The sequence below is a fragment of the Syngnathus acus genome, chromosome 12 (genome assembly GCF_901709675.1).
Source record: "Syngnathus acus chromosome 12, fSynAcu1.2, whole genome shotgun sequence".
NCBI lineage: Eukaryota > Metazoa > Chordata > Actinopteri > Syngnathiformes > Syngnathidae > Syngnathus > Syngnathus acus.
This window is the reverse complement of record NC_051097.1, coordinates 9,693,379-9,711,188: the sequence shown is the minus strand read 5'-3', so window position 1 is coordinate 9,711,188 and position 17,810 is coordinate 9,693,379. Positions and strand designations below refer to the sequence as shown.

General features: G+C 41.5%; 2 protein-coding genes across 11 annotated transcripts in view; both read left to right on the top strand.

Annotated features, from left to right (window-relative positions):
• LOC119131228 (protein unc-13 homolog B-like) overlaps window positions 1-10,829 on the top strand; it is a 34,577-nt gene extending 23,748 nt beyond the window's left edge. For 3 of the 10 annotated variants that reach the window (XM_037265482.1, XM_037265480.1, XM_037265489.1), the window contains 35 exons: window positions 77-123; window positions 255-336; window positions 585-590; window positions 1,320-1,394; window positions 1,475-1,694; window positions 1,768-1,995; window positions 2,064-2,205; window positions 2,396-2,565; window positions 3,172-3,287; window positions 3,363-3,526; window positions 3,610-3,760; window positions 3,891-3,959; window positions 4,058-4,147; window positions 4,348-4,485; window positions 4,574-4,704; window positions 4,816-4,901; window positions 4,989-5,115; window positions 5,189-5,285; window positions 5,357-5,500; window positions 5,617-5,694; window positions 5,785-5,862; window positions 6,362-6,388; window positions 6,463-6,513; window positions 6,787-6,801; window positions 6,893-6,913; window positions 7,495-7,583; window positions 7,664-7,810; window positions 7,893-8,016; window positions 8,086-8,139; window positions 8,215-8,292; window positions 8,376-8,523; window positions 8,630-8,686; window positions 8,885-8,977; window positions 9,063-9,222; window positions 9,289-10,829. In XM_037265482.1, coding sequence (XP_037121377.1) covers window positions 77-123; window positions 255-336; window positions 585-590; window positions 1,320-1,394; window positions 1,475-1,694; window positions 1,768-1,995; window positions 2,064-2,205; window positions 2,396-2,565; window positions 3,172-3,287; window positions 3,363-3,526; window positions 3,610-3,760; window positions 3,891-3,959; window positions 4,058-4,147; window positions 4,348-4,485; window positions 4,574-4,704; window positions 4,816-4,901; window positions 4,989-5,115; window positions 5,189-5,285; window positions 5,357-5,500; window positions 5,617-5,694; window positions 5,785-5,862; window positions 6,362-6,388; window positions 6,463-6,513; window positions 6,787-6,801; window positions 6,893-6,913; window positions 7,495-7,583; window positions 7,664-7,810; window positions 7,893-8,016; window positions 8,086-8,139; window positions 8,215-8,292; window positions 8,376-8,523; window positions 8,630-8,686; window positions 8,885-8,977; window positions 9,063-9,222; window positions 9,289-9,574 — 3,789 coding nt within the window. In that variant the 3' untranslated portion in view covers window positions 9,575-10,829. The remainder of the gene's footprint in view (window positions 1-76; window positions 124-254; window positions 337-584; window positions 591-1,319; window positions 1,395-1,474; window positions 1,695-1,767; window positions 1,996-2,063; window positions 2,206-2,395; window positions 2,566-3,171; window positions 3,288-3,362; window positions 3,527-3,609; window positions 3,761-3,890; window positions 3,960-4,057; window positions 4,148-4,347; window positions 4,486-4,573; window positions 4,705-4,815; window positions 4,902-4,988; window positions 5,116-5,188; window positions 5,286-5,356; window positions 5,501-5,616; window positions 5,695-5,784; window positions 5,863-6,361; window positions 6,389-6,462; window positions 6,514-6,786; window positions 6,802-6,892; window positions 6,914-7,494; window positions 7,584-7,663; window positions 7,811-7,892; window positions 8,017-8,085; window positions 8,140-8,214; window positions 8,293-8,375; window positions 8,524-8,629; window positions 8,687-8,884; window positions 8,978-9,062; window positions 9,223-9,288) is intronic. The other 7 variants (XM_037265481.1, XM_037265484.1, XM_037265483.1 and 4 more) reach the window with 7 other exon arrangements.
• Window positions 10,830-12,161: 1,332 nt separating this feature from the next.
• On the top strand, window positions 12,162-17,691 carry LOC119131150 (phospholipid-transporting ATPase ID-like). The gene is made up of 26 exons (XM_037265321.1): window positions 12,162-12,218; window positions 12,298-12,411; window positions 12,491-12,589; window positions 12,655-12,716; window positions 12,789-12,861; window positions 12,942-13,012; window positions 13,086-13,168; window positions 13,249-13,407; window positions 13,510-13,598; window positions 13,677-13,870; window positions 13,942-14,150; window positions 14,233-14,276; window positions 14,340-14,505; window positions 14,576-14,764; window positions 14,868-14,983; window positions 15,044-15,208; window positions 15,334-15,445; window positions 15,520-15,625; window positions 15,715-15,865; window positions 15,934-16,117; window positions 16,180-16,403; window positions 16,473-16,556; window positions 16,623-16,868; window positions 16,933-17,071; window positions 17,166-17,296; window positions 17,371-17,691. The coding sequence occupies exons 5-26, from the start codon at window positions 12,808-12,810 to the stop codon at window positions 17,590-17,592; spliced, it is 3,138 nt and encodes a 1,045-aa protein (XP_037121216.1). The 5' UTR covers window positions 12,162-12,218; window positions 12,298-12,411; window positions 12,491-12,589; window positions 12,655-12,716; window positions 12,789-12,807; the 3' UTR covers window positions 17,593-17,691.
• Window positions 17,692-17,810: the final 119 nt, after the last annotated feature.

The window sequence follows — 17,810 nt, the reverse complement described above, 5'->3', positions numbered from 1 at the left end:
TACTCCTTTCATTTCAAATGAATGAAATGATTTAAATTTTGTAAATGGTCTAACAGCTCATGTTTTTTCTTTACAGGTTTGTCATGATGAACCGAGTGTAAGACAGGCCTGGGTAAAACCAGGGTAAGTCAAACAGCATCGTGGCGAAATTTGGTTAATTTCATTTGTCCTTTTAAATTGACAAATTATCTCAAATAAAATACATTTTTGCACTAATGGTGTTTTTTTATTTTTATTCTTTTTTTTGAGAACAGTGGTGGACCAGGGCTTTATGGGATCGATAGTATGCCAGACCTTCGTAAAAAGAAGAAAAAGATCGCCTTGGTTAGCGATGTGGTCAGTATAAGCATTTTCAGTTCTTTTTAAATATATTTATTCTTGTTCTTTTGACTGCATGTTTTGTGTCTTTGTGAGTTCATCTCTCTGTTTGGGAGAGCAGCTATTTATTGGTTTTGGGGGATTTGATTAGAGTCTTATCATTGAAACGCATTTGAAAGCAAGCTGCTAATTGTTCTCTCCCTCCTCTCTTAAACCTGAAACTATTCCCCACAACTCTCTTGAATGCATTCTCTCTGCCTGGTCAGGCTATGGTAAGTTATTAGAATCCAGTAAACTAACAAGTTGGATAAACAAAACACTACTCGCTTCAATTTCTTATAACTGCAGCATGATTTTTTTTTTCTATCTAATTGGAGAATCCATGTTAATTGGAAATTATAACAATTGCATGCATATTTCCTATGACACTGGTCAACAGCAAATTTTTATCCCAGATGGATTTATGTGACCCTAAATTTATTTTTGACGCTGATTTAAAAAAAAAAAAAAATCTTTTTCGGATATTTTCAGTTGTCTTCCATTATTATTATTATTATTATTAAAACCTAATGTACATCTTTGGAATCAGTGCAAACAATGTAATCTCTGATTGAAAAATGTAGTGATAATTTGTTGACCAGTGTTATTTAATTTTTTTATTGTAACGGCATGAATAATTTTGCCAGTGTGTTCACAGGCTTGCCGCTTTCCTCAAAACGATAACTAACACTCTTGCGGCTCTTTGTTTTTTATATCCAACTTAACACTTTGTTGTAATCCTCTCTTCAGTAGTTCCTTTAAACTCACTTTGGCTTTTTGACCATTGGGTGAAAATGACTAAACAAACTGACAACCCTTTTTGACGTTCCACCTCACTCAAAACAATGACCTCCATTTGAGTAATATCTCACAGTTTGCCTTGGTTGTGGGTTATTAATATATTAATATTCATATTTTTTTGTTCATTTATAAAATACCCTAACACTCTATCTGTTCTCCAGTCTCTTGTCCAAGCCCGTAAGGCAGGCATCGCATCAGCGTTGGCTGCGAGATCTTCCATCAAGGATGAGGAGCTGGTAAGTGCTGCAAAAAATAAGATCGGGGTTAAGATTGGACAAAATTATTCTGTTCATCGTCTCCTAAAACTTCAAAACAGAAAAACCACGTGTATAAGAAGACCCTCCAAGCTCTGATCTACCCAATATCATGCACCACGCCTCATAACTTTGAAGTGTGGACCGCCACAACACCCACATATTGTTATGAATGTGAGGGGCTGCTGTGGGGAATCGCACGGCAGGGCGTTCGCTGCTCCGAGTGTGGCGTCAAGTGTCACGAAAAGTGTCAGGAACTTCTCAACGCTGACTGTTTACAACGTGAGTACACTTTGGTATTTCCCCGTACTTTTTATTACATACCTCACAGATTCTTCGATCGGTTCATAATTAGGTGCTGCCGAGAAGAGTTCTAAACACGGCGCTGAGGACCGGACACAAAACATCATCATGGCAATGAAGGACAGAATGAAAATCAGGGAAAGGAACAAACCGGAAATTTTTGAACTGATCAGGGAAGTTTTTATCATCCACAAAACCTCCCATTCGCAACACATGAAGGCAATCAAACAGAACGTACTGGACGGGACGTCAAAGTGGTCTGCCAAGGTCACCATCACAGGTATGCCCGTCGTATCAAATATTTGATTCCACACAATAGAAATGATGACTTTTTTTTTTTTCGTCTAGTTGTTTGTGCACAAGGACTTCAGGCAAAGGATAAGACGGGATCCAGTGATCCCTATGTCACCGTGCAGGTGGGCAAGACAAAGAAGAGAACCAAAACTATCTATGGCAACCTCAATCCAGTGTGGGAGGAGAAATATCACTTGTGAGTAACACTTATGTGTTATAATCCTCAATTTTCTGACCACAAGATGCACCAAATAATAAAGTGAAGACATTTTGGTCAATTTTTGAGAATATTAAAAGATTTCAAGTGCGCCTTATTGTCAGAAAAATACGGTAAATAAATTCGAGACACTGTATTTATTTATTCCTATTTATTTCCCTTGTCTTAGCGAATGCCACAATTCATCAGACAGAATCAAAGTGCGCGTGTGGGATGAGGACGATGACATCAAGTCAAGAGTCAAGCAGCGTCTTAAGAGAGAATCTGACGATTTCCTCGGCCAGAGTATTATTGAAGTCCGAACACTGAGTGGAGAAATGGACGTCTGGTACAATCTAGGTGAGTGTGTTTACGATACATCAGAATTAAAAAAAAAAACACATTAATTGCTCTGGCCCTAAAGATTTAAGTGTGGATATAATTGAAAGTTTGTGGAAAAAAAGATTTTACCAAAATATTTACTATTCCATCCATTGGTACATATGAAACTGTAAATCAGAGCTTGGAAATTAACATACCAAGCTAGCACGACGTGCTGTGCTTATAAAACTTTTGGAACAGGAAGAAATAAAGTCAAAGAAATTCTGGTACATTTAACACGGTGTCCCTGTTCTTTCTCCATCATCTGCTCCAAAGTAACCCCCTCCCACCCCCACCACCTTCTCCTCCTTATGTGTGATTATCAAGTGCTTGAGTTAAAAACCGACCGTTCCCAACGACATGTATGAATTACCCTTAATGGTGAGCCTGTCAGAGTAAATAGCAGGGGGTGAAATCGCAAGACTCTCCGCCTACAGAAAAGCTCATGTCTTCAGTCAGCAACCCCCTCACCCTCCACCTCACTTTGGAAAGCTTTTATTAGTAGCTCCCGAGTGCTCAACAACTCCATCAAATACTGACATGCTGTGTAAATCGACTGTTGACCGAGTTTGTGTTAAATTACAGAAAAGAGGACGGACAAGTCAGCCGTGTCCGGGGCCATCCGCCTCCAAATCAACGTGGAAATTAAGGGGGAGGAGAAGGTGGCTCCATACCATGTGCAGTATACCTGTTTGCATGAGGTAATTGATTAGATCATTTTAAGAAACATAACTCATGAATGACTAATGGACCAAACACTTTTTATTCCATTCTAGAACCTGTTCCACCACTCTACAGATATCCACGGACGCGGTGCGGTGAAAATCCCCGAGGCCCGTGGAGACGACGCATGGAAAGTTTATTTCGACGACGTGGCGCAAGATATCGTGGACGAGTTTGCCATGCGTTACGGAATCGAGTCAATCTACCAGGCCATGACGTACGTTTGCGATCACGTCATACCTCTTAGACGTTGCGTAATGGCCTTTTTTTTTTTCTTTTTTCTAATGTTGCTATTTTCAGGCACTTTGCTTGCCTGTCTTCTAAATACATGTGTCCCGGGGTTCCTGCGGTGATGAGCACGCTGCTCGCCAATATAAATGCCTTCTACGCCCACACAACCGCCTCCACCAATGTGTCCGCCTCCGACCGTTTTGCGGCCTCCAATTTTGGGGTTTGTACTGGAACACAATACACACACACAAATGTATATATATAATTATTTTCAGTTATATACAATATTATTTCACTTTACAGTTCAGGATGTATTTTTCTGAAAATCTTCCATACAATTTGTTCCACAGAAAGAACGTTTTATTAAGCTCCTTGACCAGTTGCACAATTCCTTACGAATAGACCTCTCTACCTACAGGGTAGGATATTCTATATTATGATTTTTTTTTTCCCACCATTTAAGACAAAAGCTGTCAAAGCAATGTGTTTTAAGTCTATTTTTTTTTTTTTTTTGTAGAACCATTTCCCTGCCAGCAACAAGGATCGCCTCCAGGATTTAAAATCCACTGTGGATCTTTTAACCAGTATCACATTCTTCAGAATGAAGGTAGCCATCACACATATGTCAGAATTTAAACTTTGGTGTTATTAATAGATAGATATTTTAGTGATGGGAAAATGAAGCTTCAAAAAGCTTCATGAACCCGTTGCATTTTTTGACTCCTCTAGGTGGCACTGTTGATTTAACTAAAGTTTTGTGTGAGGTTATTGTAACTGCTCGTGCTTCTTACACCATATGATGATCAGGTCCAGGAATTACAGTCTCCACCCAGAGCCAGCCAAGTCGTCCGAGACTGTGTCAAGGCCTGTCTCAACTCCACCTACGACTACATCTTCAATAACTGCCACGATCTTTACAGCCAACAGTACCAGCTGGTGGAAATGGTGAGTCACAAATTGATTAGACAGTCAATGACCCGGAATGGCTCTATAGTGACACTCAAGTGTGGCTTTTTGTTTATTTCCAATCCAGAACAAGGAAGAGCTCTCTTTGGAAGATCAAGGTCCGAGTATCAAGAACTTGGACTTTTGGCCTAAACTCATTATGCTCATTGTCTCCATTATTGAAGAGGACAGGAACTCCTACACGCCAGTGCTGAACCAGTTAGTAGCGTTAGCTTAACAGAATGGGTTTCAATCAATATTTTGTCCCACTGTTTGGTCTTAATTTGAATTCCTCTATTCATTTGTTGCATTGCTTTCCATTCCTTTTAGGTTTCCGCAAGAATTGAATGTAGGGAAGGTGTCAGCGGAGGTCATGTGGACTTTGTTTGCACAAGACATAAAGTACGCTATGGAAGGTACGTGATTCGGGTTTATTAAAGTTACATTTGCAGTTTCTGCAAGATTTTTTTTTTCCAAACCTCTGTGCATTTGGTGTCTTCCAGAACATGAAAAACACAGACTGTGTAAAAGTACAGACTACATGAATCTGCATTTCAAAGTGAAATGGCTCTATAACGAATATGTCAAGGAGCTTCCCAGCTTCAAGGATGTCGTTCCAGACTACCCATCGTAAGTCATCGATAAGATTATTAATCAATATCAAAGATGTTCAAAATGCTTATTGTGCCTTTTCTTGGCCTAGATGGTTCTTGCAATTTGTGCTGCAGTGGTTGGATGAAAATGAGGATGTGTCTATGGAATTTATGCACGGAGCTTTAGAGAGAGATAAAAAGGATGGGGTAAGAACATTTCTGGACATTTTTAAGACGTACTTCTAAAAATCATGCGTGGTGATCCTGTTCCAATGCAGTTCCAGCAAACATCAGAGCACGCTCTCTTCTCCTGCTCGGTGGTGGACATCTTTACTCAACTCAACCAAAGCTTCGAGATCATCAAGAAACTGGAATGCCCTGATCCCAATGTCATGGGGCAATACAGTCGCCGCTTCTCCAAGGTGGGAGCAGTATTTTGGTATCCTATTTTTCCACGAAGGAGAATATTTTAGGATGCATGGAACCATCTCATTTTCCTAAAAATTACCTTTTTTTTTTCCCTCCCTCATCTTTGCAGACTATTGCCAAAGTTCTTTTGCAGTACAGTGCCATTCTTAACAAGAGTTTTCCTTCCTACATCGACAAGGAGAAGATTGTAAGTTGACATAAATGAATGAAGGATAATCCTATTATTTGCAATCTTCTGCAATATTTTGAATCTACCGATCTCACTCTCTCCACGCAGCCCTGCGTCCTGATGAATAATGTGCAACAATTGCGAATCCTATTGGAGAAGATGTTTGAGTGCATGGGTGCCACACAGGTAAGCCTTCGTTCGGACAATGACTTTTTTTTTAGGTGGCGCTCAAAATAAAATGTCCTCCTGCTCTATCATCATAACTAAGCAGTTCCCAAATGCAAAGTGTGTAGGGAATAAAATTAGTTTTGGCCCCCAGCAAATGTTGTGGAGCTTCTTCAGTTGGGCATTCTAACTTAAATCTCAACCTGTGTTCAATGTACATTTAAAGCAAAATGAGGTGACGGAAGAGGAAGAAGAAGAAGAGGTAGGTTTTCAGCACTTAGTGACAGTGACAAAAAAGGAGGCCAATTTAAAGGTGCAAAGGTTCTGGTGCGTACTTTTGTTAGTGGTGGTTAGATTTACAACTAGATGCATTAGGCATAGTGGCTTATTCGTAGTAAGTGGTAGTGATGGGGAAATGAAGCTTCATATTTGCTTCATGAACCAGTTGTAATTTGTTTTACTCCTGTAGATGGCACTGTTGGTTTAAATAAAGGGATTTATGTTTTTTTTTCTTCTCTAGTGCAACAATAGAATACCAGCATGTCAGGCAAGTGCCAACATGTCTGCATTGATTATTTTCACTATTGGCAATGAGACTTAACGTTCTCTTTTCACTGTTAGTTTGAGGAGAGTGAGGAGGAGGAAGAAGAAGGTGACAAAATTCAGGTTGAGGTTTGTTGCAGTCTTAAGTACAGCCCAAATCATTCGTGTGAATTGTTTCCATCCTAATTCTGCTCCCAGTGACATCATTAATTCATTGACAGCTGTGGAATTTTCTCAGGCTGTGTAATAACATTGGATCATCATTTCTGGTGACAATAGACATCAATTTTTTTCCAAAACCTTTCCCCAAATCAATTCACTCATTACTTCTTGAACAGCTTTTGCTGACTGTTTTTACCTTTTCTCAATCTCTGCCTCCACCCTAAATATATTTTGCAATAGACTGATGGGGAGAAGGTGGGTGTCACGATTATGTGTTAACTTCCAGCATATATTTGAACATGATTATTGTTTAGTTACTAAAATATTGTCTAACATTCACATTAAGCGGGATACTCCAGTCGAGAAGGTAAGAAGCATGACAAATGATTTGTAACTGCCGTTCCTCCCCTGAAGCCTTCCCTCAGTGCCACCTAGCAAAAAATGTTTTAATAGCCCTTTAATGTCCCTGTGCATTTCTTACCAGGTCATGATTTTTAAATAATGTGGCCCACAACACCACATTTATTTCGCCTTTTTACCGTCAGTTGGGTTATCTACAGTAGAGCTACTTTCCTTTTCCCTTTTCTTTCCAATTGAGTGGAAATATTGAGTGATGGAGAAATGAAGCGTCAAATTTGCTTTGTGGACCAGTTGTTCTATTTTTGGACTCCAGATGGTAAGAAGTGGCAATTCTCTGTGCTTGCAGAGAGTGCTATCTAGAGGAGTGGAAAAATACAACTGATTCACGAAGCGTATTTGAACCTTCATTTTCCAATCACTCGAATAACAAAGGCAATCTCAGTTTATTGCTGCATTGCCAACGCTGTATTACAAAAACATGCTTATGTTACATTTCAATACAGCTTGTGAACTATTTCCAATATCTGAAAGCCATTTTACTTTCATGTTTTTTGACGAGACTTTTTTTTGTGTGTATTCTTTCTGCAGATGGACACCGAGGCAAGTGATCTGCTCAACAACCTGCAGGTGAAGCTGAACAGCGTGCTGGATGAGCTCAGCAGTACATTTGGGAACAGGTAGCAAATGTCTGGCAACATTTCACAGCGCCACGCTTGATCAGACGTTCGCTCATGCCGACTTCCTTGTGAAACGGCAGTTTCCAGAGCCGCATCAACGACTGCATGCGTCAGATGGCGTCTCTGCTGTACCAGATAAAAGGGCCACTCAACGCAAACACCAAAAGCCAGGTGGAGGCCGACTCTGATAACATGCTACGGCCTCTTATGGATTTCCTGGATGGGAAGTAAGTGGTCACGCTTGCCCCGATGTGCCGTAACGGACGGAAACATTCAAATGCGTTTTCTTCCACGCCCGTAATTGCGCAGGTTGATGCTGTTTGCGACCATTTGTGAGAAGACCGTTTTGAAGCGTGTGCTCAAGGAGCTGTGGAGGATTGTGATGGTCAACCTGGAGAAAACGATTGTTCTGCCTCAGGGCACTGACACCTTTGTAAGTTGATTTTGTCTTTCTTATCATGCATTTTGGGAGTTACAGTTGCCAAGATCATTTATTTTTCAGGGTGCGCAGATACTCTCGGCCGCAAAGGAGCTCGGTCAACTTTCCAAACTCAAAGTAAGAATATAGTGACTCGATGTGAGTGACTTTTTTTTTTTTTTTTTAGTTATTCTAACTCTGCTTTTTGTGTAGGATCATATGGCGGGCGAGGCAAAGAGTCTATCTCCACGGCAGTGTGCCGTTATGGATGTTGCACTGGACACCATTAAGGTCAGATGACGTAACCAGTCTACACTTTAGATAAAGCCCGAACATCTGCTTATGAAAAAAAAATAACTTGTTGTTTTTCTCAGCAATATTTCCATGCGGGAGGAAATGGTCTGAAGAAGGCCTTCCTGGAGAAGAGTGCTGAGCTGTCGTCACTCCGCCACACCTTGTCCCTCTACACTCAAACCACTGACACGCTCATCAAGACCTTTGTGACCAGTCAACAGGCACAAGGTAAGCAATTAGAAAGAAATTTTTCCCCGGATTTTGTCTAAAAAAAATTCTACCCCACGCTTGACAAGCTGTTTTCTTTTTATTTCCTGTGCGACGTATGTGCTAGTGCACAATGGAAAGGGTATTAGGTTAACTCCCAATGAAAGAATACAGCCCAGCAGGGGTAGGTTTCATCATCATAGAGCATCTGACCCCCCCCCACCCACACACACACACACCCCATCGCTCTGTCACAATGTATTTGTTGTGCCCCTAAAGTGTGTTGACCACAAACACAACCTTAAAAAAAAAAGCATCTCATCCCGACTTTGTAATTTCAAAGCAGCTAAAGTGGGCTAAGTGTGTGTTTGTCTTGAAATAGGATCAGGCGTGTCCAACCCTATCGGCGAGGTGTCCGTCCAGGTTGAGCTCCACACTCATCCCAAAAGCGGAGAACGCAAGGTTTCCGCCAAAGGTCGCACATTACTCACACAATGGCGTTGTCATGAAAACATTTTTAAAAGTCAGTAATTAATGCTCACTTGTTCTGTTTCTTCCAGTTGTGGCAGCCACTGATTTGAAATGGCAGACCCCTGGAATGTTCCGACCCTTTGTGGAGCTCACCATGATCGGACCTCACCTCAGTGACAAGAAACGTAAATTCCAGACCAAATCCAAGAACAACAGCTGGTCTCCGAAGTTCAACGAGACATTCCACTTGTGAGTAAAGAAAAGTTCTTCTGGTAGCTGTTCATAAAAATTCACCTTTGGATTTCTTTCTCACAGCGTTCTGGGAAACCAGGATGGTTTCGAATGCTACGAGCTGCAAGTGTGCGTCAAGGATTACTGCTTCGGTCGAGCCGACCGGGTGGTGGGCTTGTCTGTGATCCAGCTGAGGGACATCATGGAGAAGGGCAACTGCGCCTGCTGGTGCCCACTTGCTTCATGCATCCACATGGACGACACGGGCCTCACCGCCATGCGGATCTTGTCGCAGCGCACCAATGACGATGTGGCGAAGGAATTTGTGAGGCTTAAATCGGAAACGAGATCGGCCGAAGAGGGCAGATGAGGAATTCCCCCTCGGTAGACATTTCTTAACGTAATTGACTATTTGGTGGCACCTGACCAAGGTCGCTCACAGTCCCACTTTGTGTCCATCAACCTCACAAATTTTACTTGGCTCTTAACCCGCCTTTTTTATTTTTTATTTTTTAAACCTCCGACATTGCAAATGTCGTCAATAAGTTTGATGCCTTACACTCCCAAATCCAAACTGTGAAAGTGTCAAATGAAGTCAGCTCAAGGTGCACACCTGCGCTTTCCGAGTCGTGTAAAGACGACAATCAATTTCATCTCACACAGTGTCAAAGGCGATCGAATTTTGGAAGCAGAGCTCATTCAGTCGTCTTTTAACACTTGAATATGTGCCTCCAAATGGCTTCTTTTTAGGCCACAATGTGAAAGACCCCCCCCCCCCCGCTTCCTTCGGGACACACTTTAGTAATCGAAGTGTATAAAATGAAAACTCCCAACTCCTCAAGCACAGTCATGGTAGGAAAGACATTTTATTTATTTATTTTTTAAACTATTATTTATTTTTTGTGCCCATGGTGTACAATTTTTTGCTGCTGCAGTGTTGTTACTCAGCAGCACGTCTGAGTTGATTTTAAAGTGTTTACTTACCGATGGTTTACATGTTAGAAGGGTGATAAATAAGTTAGAGCAAATGTCGATGCTTCCGTACAGCAAATGTCTTTCACTTTCACAGTCCATCGTTTTCAGAAATTAAAAACCATTGGATAGCTTCCAGGTTTCCAAAAATGTGAAGAGGAATCTGTCACCCAACCTGGTTTGTTGTTTGCTTCTGCTCGTGCTTTTTTTATTTTTCACTTGCCTTACTGCGATTGAACATTTTTGTTTCTATTTTGAACCCTTATGAAATCCTGCTCTTATTTTTGCCTACCTACTGTAAGGTTTTCTACTTTCCCTTCCTGTATTCCAATAAGTGATCTCCTTTTTTTCTACTTTTATCATTTCTACAAATGCTAAATATTGATCTTTTTCTGTCCCTTAAACGTATTATGTATGTATGTGTTTGTGTGTATGCGTAATGTGACTGTAAGATACGTTTTGAATTCGATGCTAACATGAATTCATGTGCCATCAAAGTGTTTTATAACTGATGGAGAAATAACGAGTAATGACGGTTGTATTTATTAATTTTTTTTCCAATATGAACACCTCAGTGTTGGAGCGATCCTGTTTTTAACACATAATATCCTGGAGAAAGAAACTAGATTAAATATTTTCTGTAATATACTATACATGCTCCTTGTGCCATTTTTTTATTTTGCATTTTTCTCCACTAGGTGAATTGATTTGTTGCTATGTACGTATATGTTGTCATTTAAACATTCCTATTCATTTTCTATAAAGTGTATGTCCATCAAAACGTGTACCTGATTTTTCTGACAGCCCTTCACGAGATTTTTCTATTTGAATCGTTTTTCAATACCTCTGAAAGGTAAATTGATACTTTAATGATGTTGATAAGTTTAATTGCAAGCAGGCCAAACCATTGCTTGTAATTACCATCGCAACAATTGTTTTACTGCCCATGCTGTGTCAGCATCGAGGTCCAAAGATTGCTTCATTATTTACTCACACTCTTAGCGGGGAGTCTCACTGGAATCACAGCTCTTCACTTTTGATGCAAAAACACTTGACCGGTGGCTCCACTCATCACCTCCTCCATCTTGTGGGTCTTTCATCCAGCTGGGAGAACCTCCTGGTTCTCAACTCTGGATCAGGCTGGGGTCTGAAAGTCCAAAGTGAGTGCATGCAATGACTTGCTTTTGTTGGTTTCATTTTGTTGTTGTCAAATAATTCATTCTTTTTTTTTTTTTCTCCATGTGTCACTATGCAAGTACTGAAATGAGATTTATTTTTGATGTGATATGATTTTTCTCTTTGAAAATCAAGGCGAAAAAAAACTGAATCAAAAATTAGGCTTGACCACTTTTTATACTTGTGGTTTAATTTATAAATCTATTTTTTAATATTTAGAAAACAAACCAAACTCCTTGATGGTTGCAATTACTAATGAAAATAAAATCCGCTTAACAGTCCCTTTTTTTTTGTGCATTCGCCTGTCCGATTTAAGTGTTCGCTGAACTTGCAGATATTGTATCTTAACATTTTTATGACTCAAATCTCCAGGAGCAACTTTCCAGCGTCCCGCATGTGAGACAACGTGCTTTGTTTGTCACGTGATACATGACTCGAAAAGTGACTGACATCCTGCAATCATATCACCCACCACCTTTATCTTTCTTGTTATAAATCTTTAACTTTGGTACAAAGGCTTGAGCAGGGAGTAGTCCGACATTAGTAAGGCATCCAACTAAGTCTATATTTGTAAAGATTAACAATCAGAATTGTTCCTCCACATTTTGGGATAGAAAAACAGAGATAAGATGGGATCACTGGTGTCCTACTTCGGTGAGGTGTGTGGGCAGCAGAAATCACGAGGTGAGTTTTATTTATTTAGTTTTATTTTTAGTTTTATTTATTTATTTATTTTTTTTAGTTTTATTTTTTTACGTGTATTGTGTTTTCTTTTATGTTTTTTTTTCCCCCCCCTCTTCTCAACAGAGGTGGAGAGAAACTTGCGAGCCAACGACAGAGCCTTCAACCTTTCTTACCGCTATGCCGTGAGTCCACAACATGGAAAGAGGTCACAAAGTGACAAATGGATTCATTTTACATTTCTCACGACTTAACTTTTTCCAGAATAATGCCATCAAGACATCGAAATACAACATCTTCACCTTTCTGCCGCTGAACCTTTTTGAGCAGTTCAGGAGGCTTGCCAACTGCTTCTTCCTCTTCCTTTTTACACTTCAGGTGGGCTTTTTTAAATGTCAGTTGCCCCTCTAATGCTCCAATACAGTTCTTGATATGGGCTTGATATATGTTTTGACAGCTCATTCCTCAAATCTCCTCACTGGCCTGGTTTACCACAGCTGCTCTTCTCATTTTGGTGCTCTCGATAACGGCGGTGAAAGATGCCTCAGATGACATTGTGAGTAGATTACAAAACACCGTGACGTTTTTAGCAATCTAACAACACTCCTGTTTTATGAACAGAATCGACACAAAAGTGACAATCAAGTAAATAACCGTGAAGTGAGCGTCCTTCTTGATGGAGCGTGAGTCTGTTGGCTCTTTTCAAAATGACCCATCAATCTGAGTTGTTAAAGTGTCTGCTTTCATTTTCACAGACTTAGAACCGAAAAATGGATGAATGTCCAGGTTGGAGATATCGTCAAACTAGAAAATAACCAGTTTGTCACAGTAAGTGCCACCCAAAATAAAAACTCTTGGGAGTTTTTTAAATGTTGTTCTGCTACTTTTTTTACGTGTTTGCTTTCTAGGCAGACCTTCTTTTGCTCTCCAGCAGCGAGCCTCTCAATGTGGTTTATGTTAAAACAGCTGAATTGGACGGGTAAGTTATGGATGGATTATGAATATTTAATAATTTGATAATTCCCTTCGAATGTCTTCATGGTCTTTGCCAGTGAAACCAATTTGAAGGTAAAACAGGCGCTGACTGTCACTGGCGAAATGGGCGACGACGTTCAAAGACTGGCCAGCTTCAATGGTGACAACTTCAATTTAATTCAACTTTTCCAGGTATTTTCACATGAACACAAAATTAATGAAGCCCGTATTTTTTTACAGGGGAAATCAAATGTGAGCCTCCAAATAATCGTCTGGAGATTTTTAAAGGGACACTGACAGTCGATGGACAAATGTATTCTTTGGATAATGACAGAATGCTTCTTCGTGGATGCATGTTAAAAAACACAGAGTGGTGCTTTGGACTGGTCATCTTTGGAGGTCAACTATCATGCCTTTTTTTTTTTTTATTCAGTCATTTTTAATCAATCGTTTTGGTTCGATTCCAAATTGTATCGCGTTCAACTTTAAATAATTTTGCAGGTCCAGACACCAAGTTGATGCAGAACAGCGGAAAGACGACGTTCAAAAGGACCAGCATTGATCACCTCATGAATGTTTTGGTGCTTTGTGTGAGTTTTTGAATCGCGTAAAAGCATAACAAGCAGGCAGGTTTTGCTTCATAAGGTCTTTTTTCCTTCACCGATCAGATTTTTGTTTTCCTGCTGTCCATGTGCTCCGTCCTGGCCGTTGGTCATTCAGTCTGGGAAACGACGGATGGATCAGTTTTCACCGCGTTCCTCCCTTCTGAACCTGGCATTGATTCTCCACTCTCATCATTCCTCTGCTTCTGGTCTTACGTGATCCTTCTGAACACGGTGGTGCCCATGTCTCTCTTTGTCAGGTACGCACTGACAGCATCATTAACACATTTTCCGTTTTTGTCACGCTTCCATTGTTTTTATTTCCCACCAGCGTGGAGATCATCCGTCTGGTGAATAGTTTCTATATTGACTGGGATAGGAAGATGTATTACCCCAAGAGTGACACTCCTGCTCAGGTGAGGACCACCACTCTGAACGAGGAGTTGGGTCAGATCAAATATATATTCAGCGACAAGACTGGCACCTTGACGCAGAACATCATGACATTTAATAAGTGTTCCATCAACGGCAAACGTTATGGTGAGTGGATGATTCAACGCCACACAACACAAATAGTAAATGAATCACATTTTAGTTTGGTGTTCTTCTTCTTCTGTTTTAGGGGAGCTCTTGGACCTAACAGGACAGAGGATTGAAATAACAGAGGTGAGATGTGGTAAGAGTTACAACAAACATCTCAGTTTGACAGACACGTCTTTCTTCCTCTAGAAGACACCAAGGGTCGATTTTTCGTGGAACCAGCAAGCCGATCCAAAGTTCATTTTTCACGACCACAGTTTGGCAGATAATGTCAGGGAGGGCAACTGGGAGGTTCAAGCGTTCTTCCGTTTATTGGCTCTGTGCCACACTGTGATGCCCGAGGGGAAAAAAGATGGTCAGCAAAAATTTCAGAACTGCTTTTGGGATATAAAACATGTTTGATGATCGGTCCCGTTTCCTCCAAGGAGAGCTTGACTACCAGGCTCAGTCCCCTGATGAAGGTGCTCTGGTCACCGCCGCGAGAAATTTCGGCTTTGTGTTCCGTTCACGTACACCGGAGACCATCACGGTGGTGGAGATGGGCGAACGAGTCGTCTATGAACTTTTGGCTGTTTTGGACTTCAATAATGTACGCAAGAGGATGTCAGTCATTGGTGAGACCATCGGCCATTGTTGGAATCTTCTCGGCTCAAGTCTTATATTTCTGACTGTCAGTGTCATTCAACAAGAACTTTATATCCTCGCTGTGATTCCCAGTGCGGAATCCTGAAGGGAAGCTGACTCTGTACTGCAAAGGAGCAGACACCATCATCTACGAGAGGCTCCACACCTCCTGCAACGAACTCATGGGCGTCACCACCAGACACCTCAATGTAAGTTTTCATTTCCTCCAAAATGAAGAGTCTGTTGTAATCCCTGTTCCCAATTAATAGGAATATGCAGGCGATGGTCTCCGCACTTTGGTTCTGGCTTACAAGGATTTGGATGAGCGCTACGTGAATGATTGGCTGCAGCGCCACCATGAGGCCAGCACCACCATTGAAGAAAGAGATGAGAAACTTCATGAGTTGTATGAAGAGATTGAGAAAGACTTGTTGGTTGGTTCGACCGTTAACTACTTTGCTAGAAACCTTGACTTTTATCTGACACAAGATGGTGGAGGTGGCTGAGGCCAAATCGGTTCATCAAACTTAGAAGACAATTTACTTTTCTTTTGATTAAGCTTCTAGGTGCAACAGCTGTAGAGGATAAGTTGCAGGATGGTGTCCCTCAGACAATCGAGCAGCTGGCCAAAGCTGATATCAAAATCTGGGTGTTGACCGGAGATAAACAAGGTTGGTGTCTTTTTAGGATTAATTTTTTTGCGTGTGTTCAGTTTAAGAAATTCTGAAAATCTTATTCCCACCAGAAACGGCAGAGAATATCGGCTATTCTTGCAACATGCTGCGAGAGGACATGAAGGACGTGTTCATCGTATCCGCAAATACAGCAGACGGAGTCAAAGAGGAGCTTCGGTATGTTCACGATCTCACGTTGACATATTTAATCAAGTACGGTCATCATGAATCAAACGAGTAAGAATCATCTCCATCTCTACGTTTAGGAATGCGAGAAGGAAAATGTGTCCAACAGCAGTAGAGGAACCAAATGTGACCAAAGCTCGTGCAGGCCTCTTCTGGCTTGAGAAGACAGAAACTCTGCATGATGACCGAGTGAACGGAGAATACGCTCTTGTTATAAATGGACACAGTCTGGTAAGAGGGCTTTCGTCGCCCCTCATATTTGTTCGTCTTCTACCTTGTCCTCCGTTTGCATTCCTCAGGCCTTTGCCTTGGAGAAAGATTTGGCGTTGGAACTATTGAGGACCGCATGCATGTGCCAAACGGTGATCTGCTGTCGGGTCACTCCACTACAAAAAGCTCAAGTCGTCCAACTGGTGAAGAAATACAAACAGGCGGTCACTCTGGCCATCGGGGACGGAGCCAATGATGTCAGCATGATCAAGGGTAAACTCGCGCACCGATAATGCGAGAAAAACTCAGTGTCCAAATTGATTCTGGTCTTGCAGCTGCGCATATCGGCGTCGGGATCAGTGGTCAGGAAGGCATGCAGGCGGTTCTGTCCAGCGACTTCTCCTTTGCTCAGTTCCGTTATCTACAGCGCCTCCTACTGGTGCACGGGCGCTGGTCATACCTACGCATGTGCAAGTTTCTGCAGTATTTCTTTTATAAAAACTTCACCTTCACCTTTGTGCATGTCTGGTACGCCTTCTTCTGCGGTTTCTCGGCACAGGTGAGGACCAAGAATGAATTCTCACGAAAAACCTTTGACACCTAACTCGTTGTCTCTTCTCATCCATAGACTGTCTATGACCAGTGGTTTGTCAGCATGTACAATGTATTCTACACAGTCCTCCCTGTTGTAGGAATGAGTCTGTTTGACCAGGTATGCAACGTTAGCATCATACTATTCCTGACAACAATACTTTATTGGCTTTCCTGGTTTCTGCAGGATGTGAATGATCGCTGGAGTTTGCAGTATCCTCAGCTCTACTTACCGGGACCTCTGAATAGTTACTTCAATAAGAAATCCATGGTGTGGTGTCTGATTCACAGTTGCTACAGCTCACTTGTTGTCTTCTTCATCCCGTGGGCGGCCTTGCACAACACTGTGGCGGACGACGGAAAAGATATTGCTGATTATCAGTCCTTTGCTTTAGTGGCGCAGACGTGTCTTCTCGTTGTCGTTAACATCCAGGTGAGGATGAAGTACATATATACTCGGAAGACCTTTTGCCTCTAATACTTTGTCAACGTTTTAGCTGTGTCTCGACACACATTACTGGACTGCTGTGAATCAGTCGTTCATGTGGGGCAGCTTGATTGTGTACTTGGCCACCACCTTCGCTATGCACAGCAACGACATGTTCTCCATATTCACCTCTGTATTCCCCTTCATCGGTGAGTCACGTGGAGTTGGCGTTACACCGCCGCCATTTTGTTTTATTTGTGCTTTTATGTATGACGTTTATATGTCCGTTTTTTTGGACTGCAGGAACAGCAAGGAACTCTTTGAGGCAACCTAATGTGTGGCTGACAATATTCTTGACATGCCTCTTATGTGGTCTTCCGGTGCTGGCTTTTCGATTTATTATCATTCAGCTTCGGCCCACCATCAATGACAAAGTATGGCAGTCGTATATTTTACCCCTTGATGAATAATTTAAACATATTTTGAGGTGTGACTTTTTTTTGTGCAGGTGAGATCTAAAGCGCGGAAGGAGGGGCTTCCAGGTCCTGTTCCTTGCCGTTCATCAGTCAGGCGAGTTGGCACTCGGCGTTCGAGCTACGCCTTCTCTCATACTAAGGGTTATGGCGATCTGGTGACATCGCAAAGATTCAAGAATGGTTTGGGCAAACAAACAGAGCAGCCACAATTCTATCGGCCCATCACGAGGGAGTCAGAACATCAACCACAGTAGCACAAGTTGATGTTTGTACAGTATTCTTTTTTTCTCTTGTAAAATTGCCGTCAACATTGTATATTTTTGTTTTCCAAATAAATTTCTGGGGATGAAAAAGTCGTTTTTCCAAGTGTCACTTTCAGGCATGCGCACTCACACCGGGGTGTGTTTCATACCTGCTTAGTCAAGTCAAAGCCACATTGTTTGCTCTGATTGGCCGTTCATCACGACCGTTG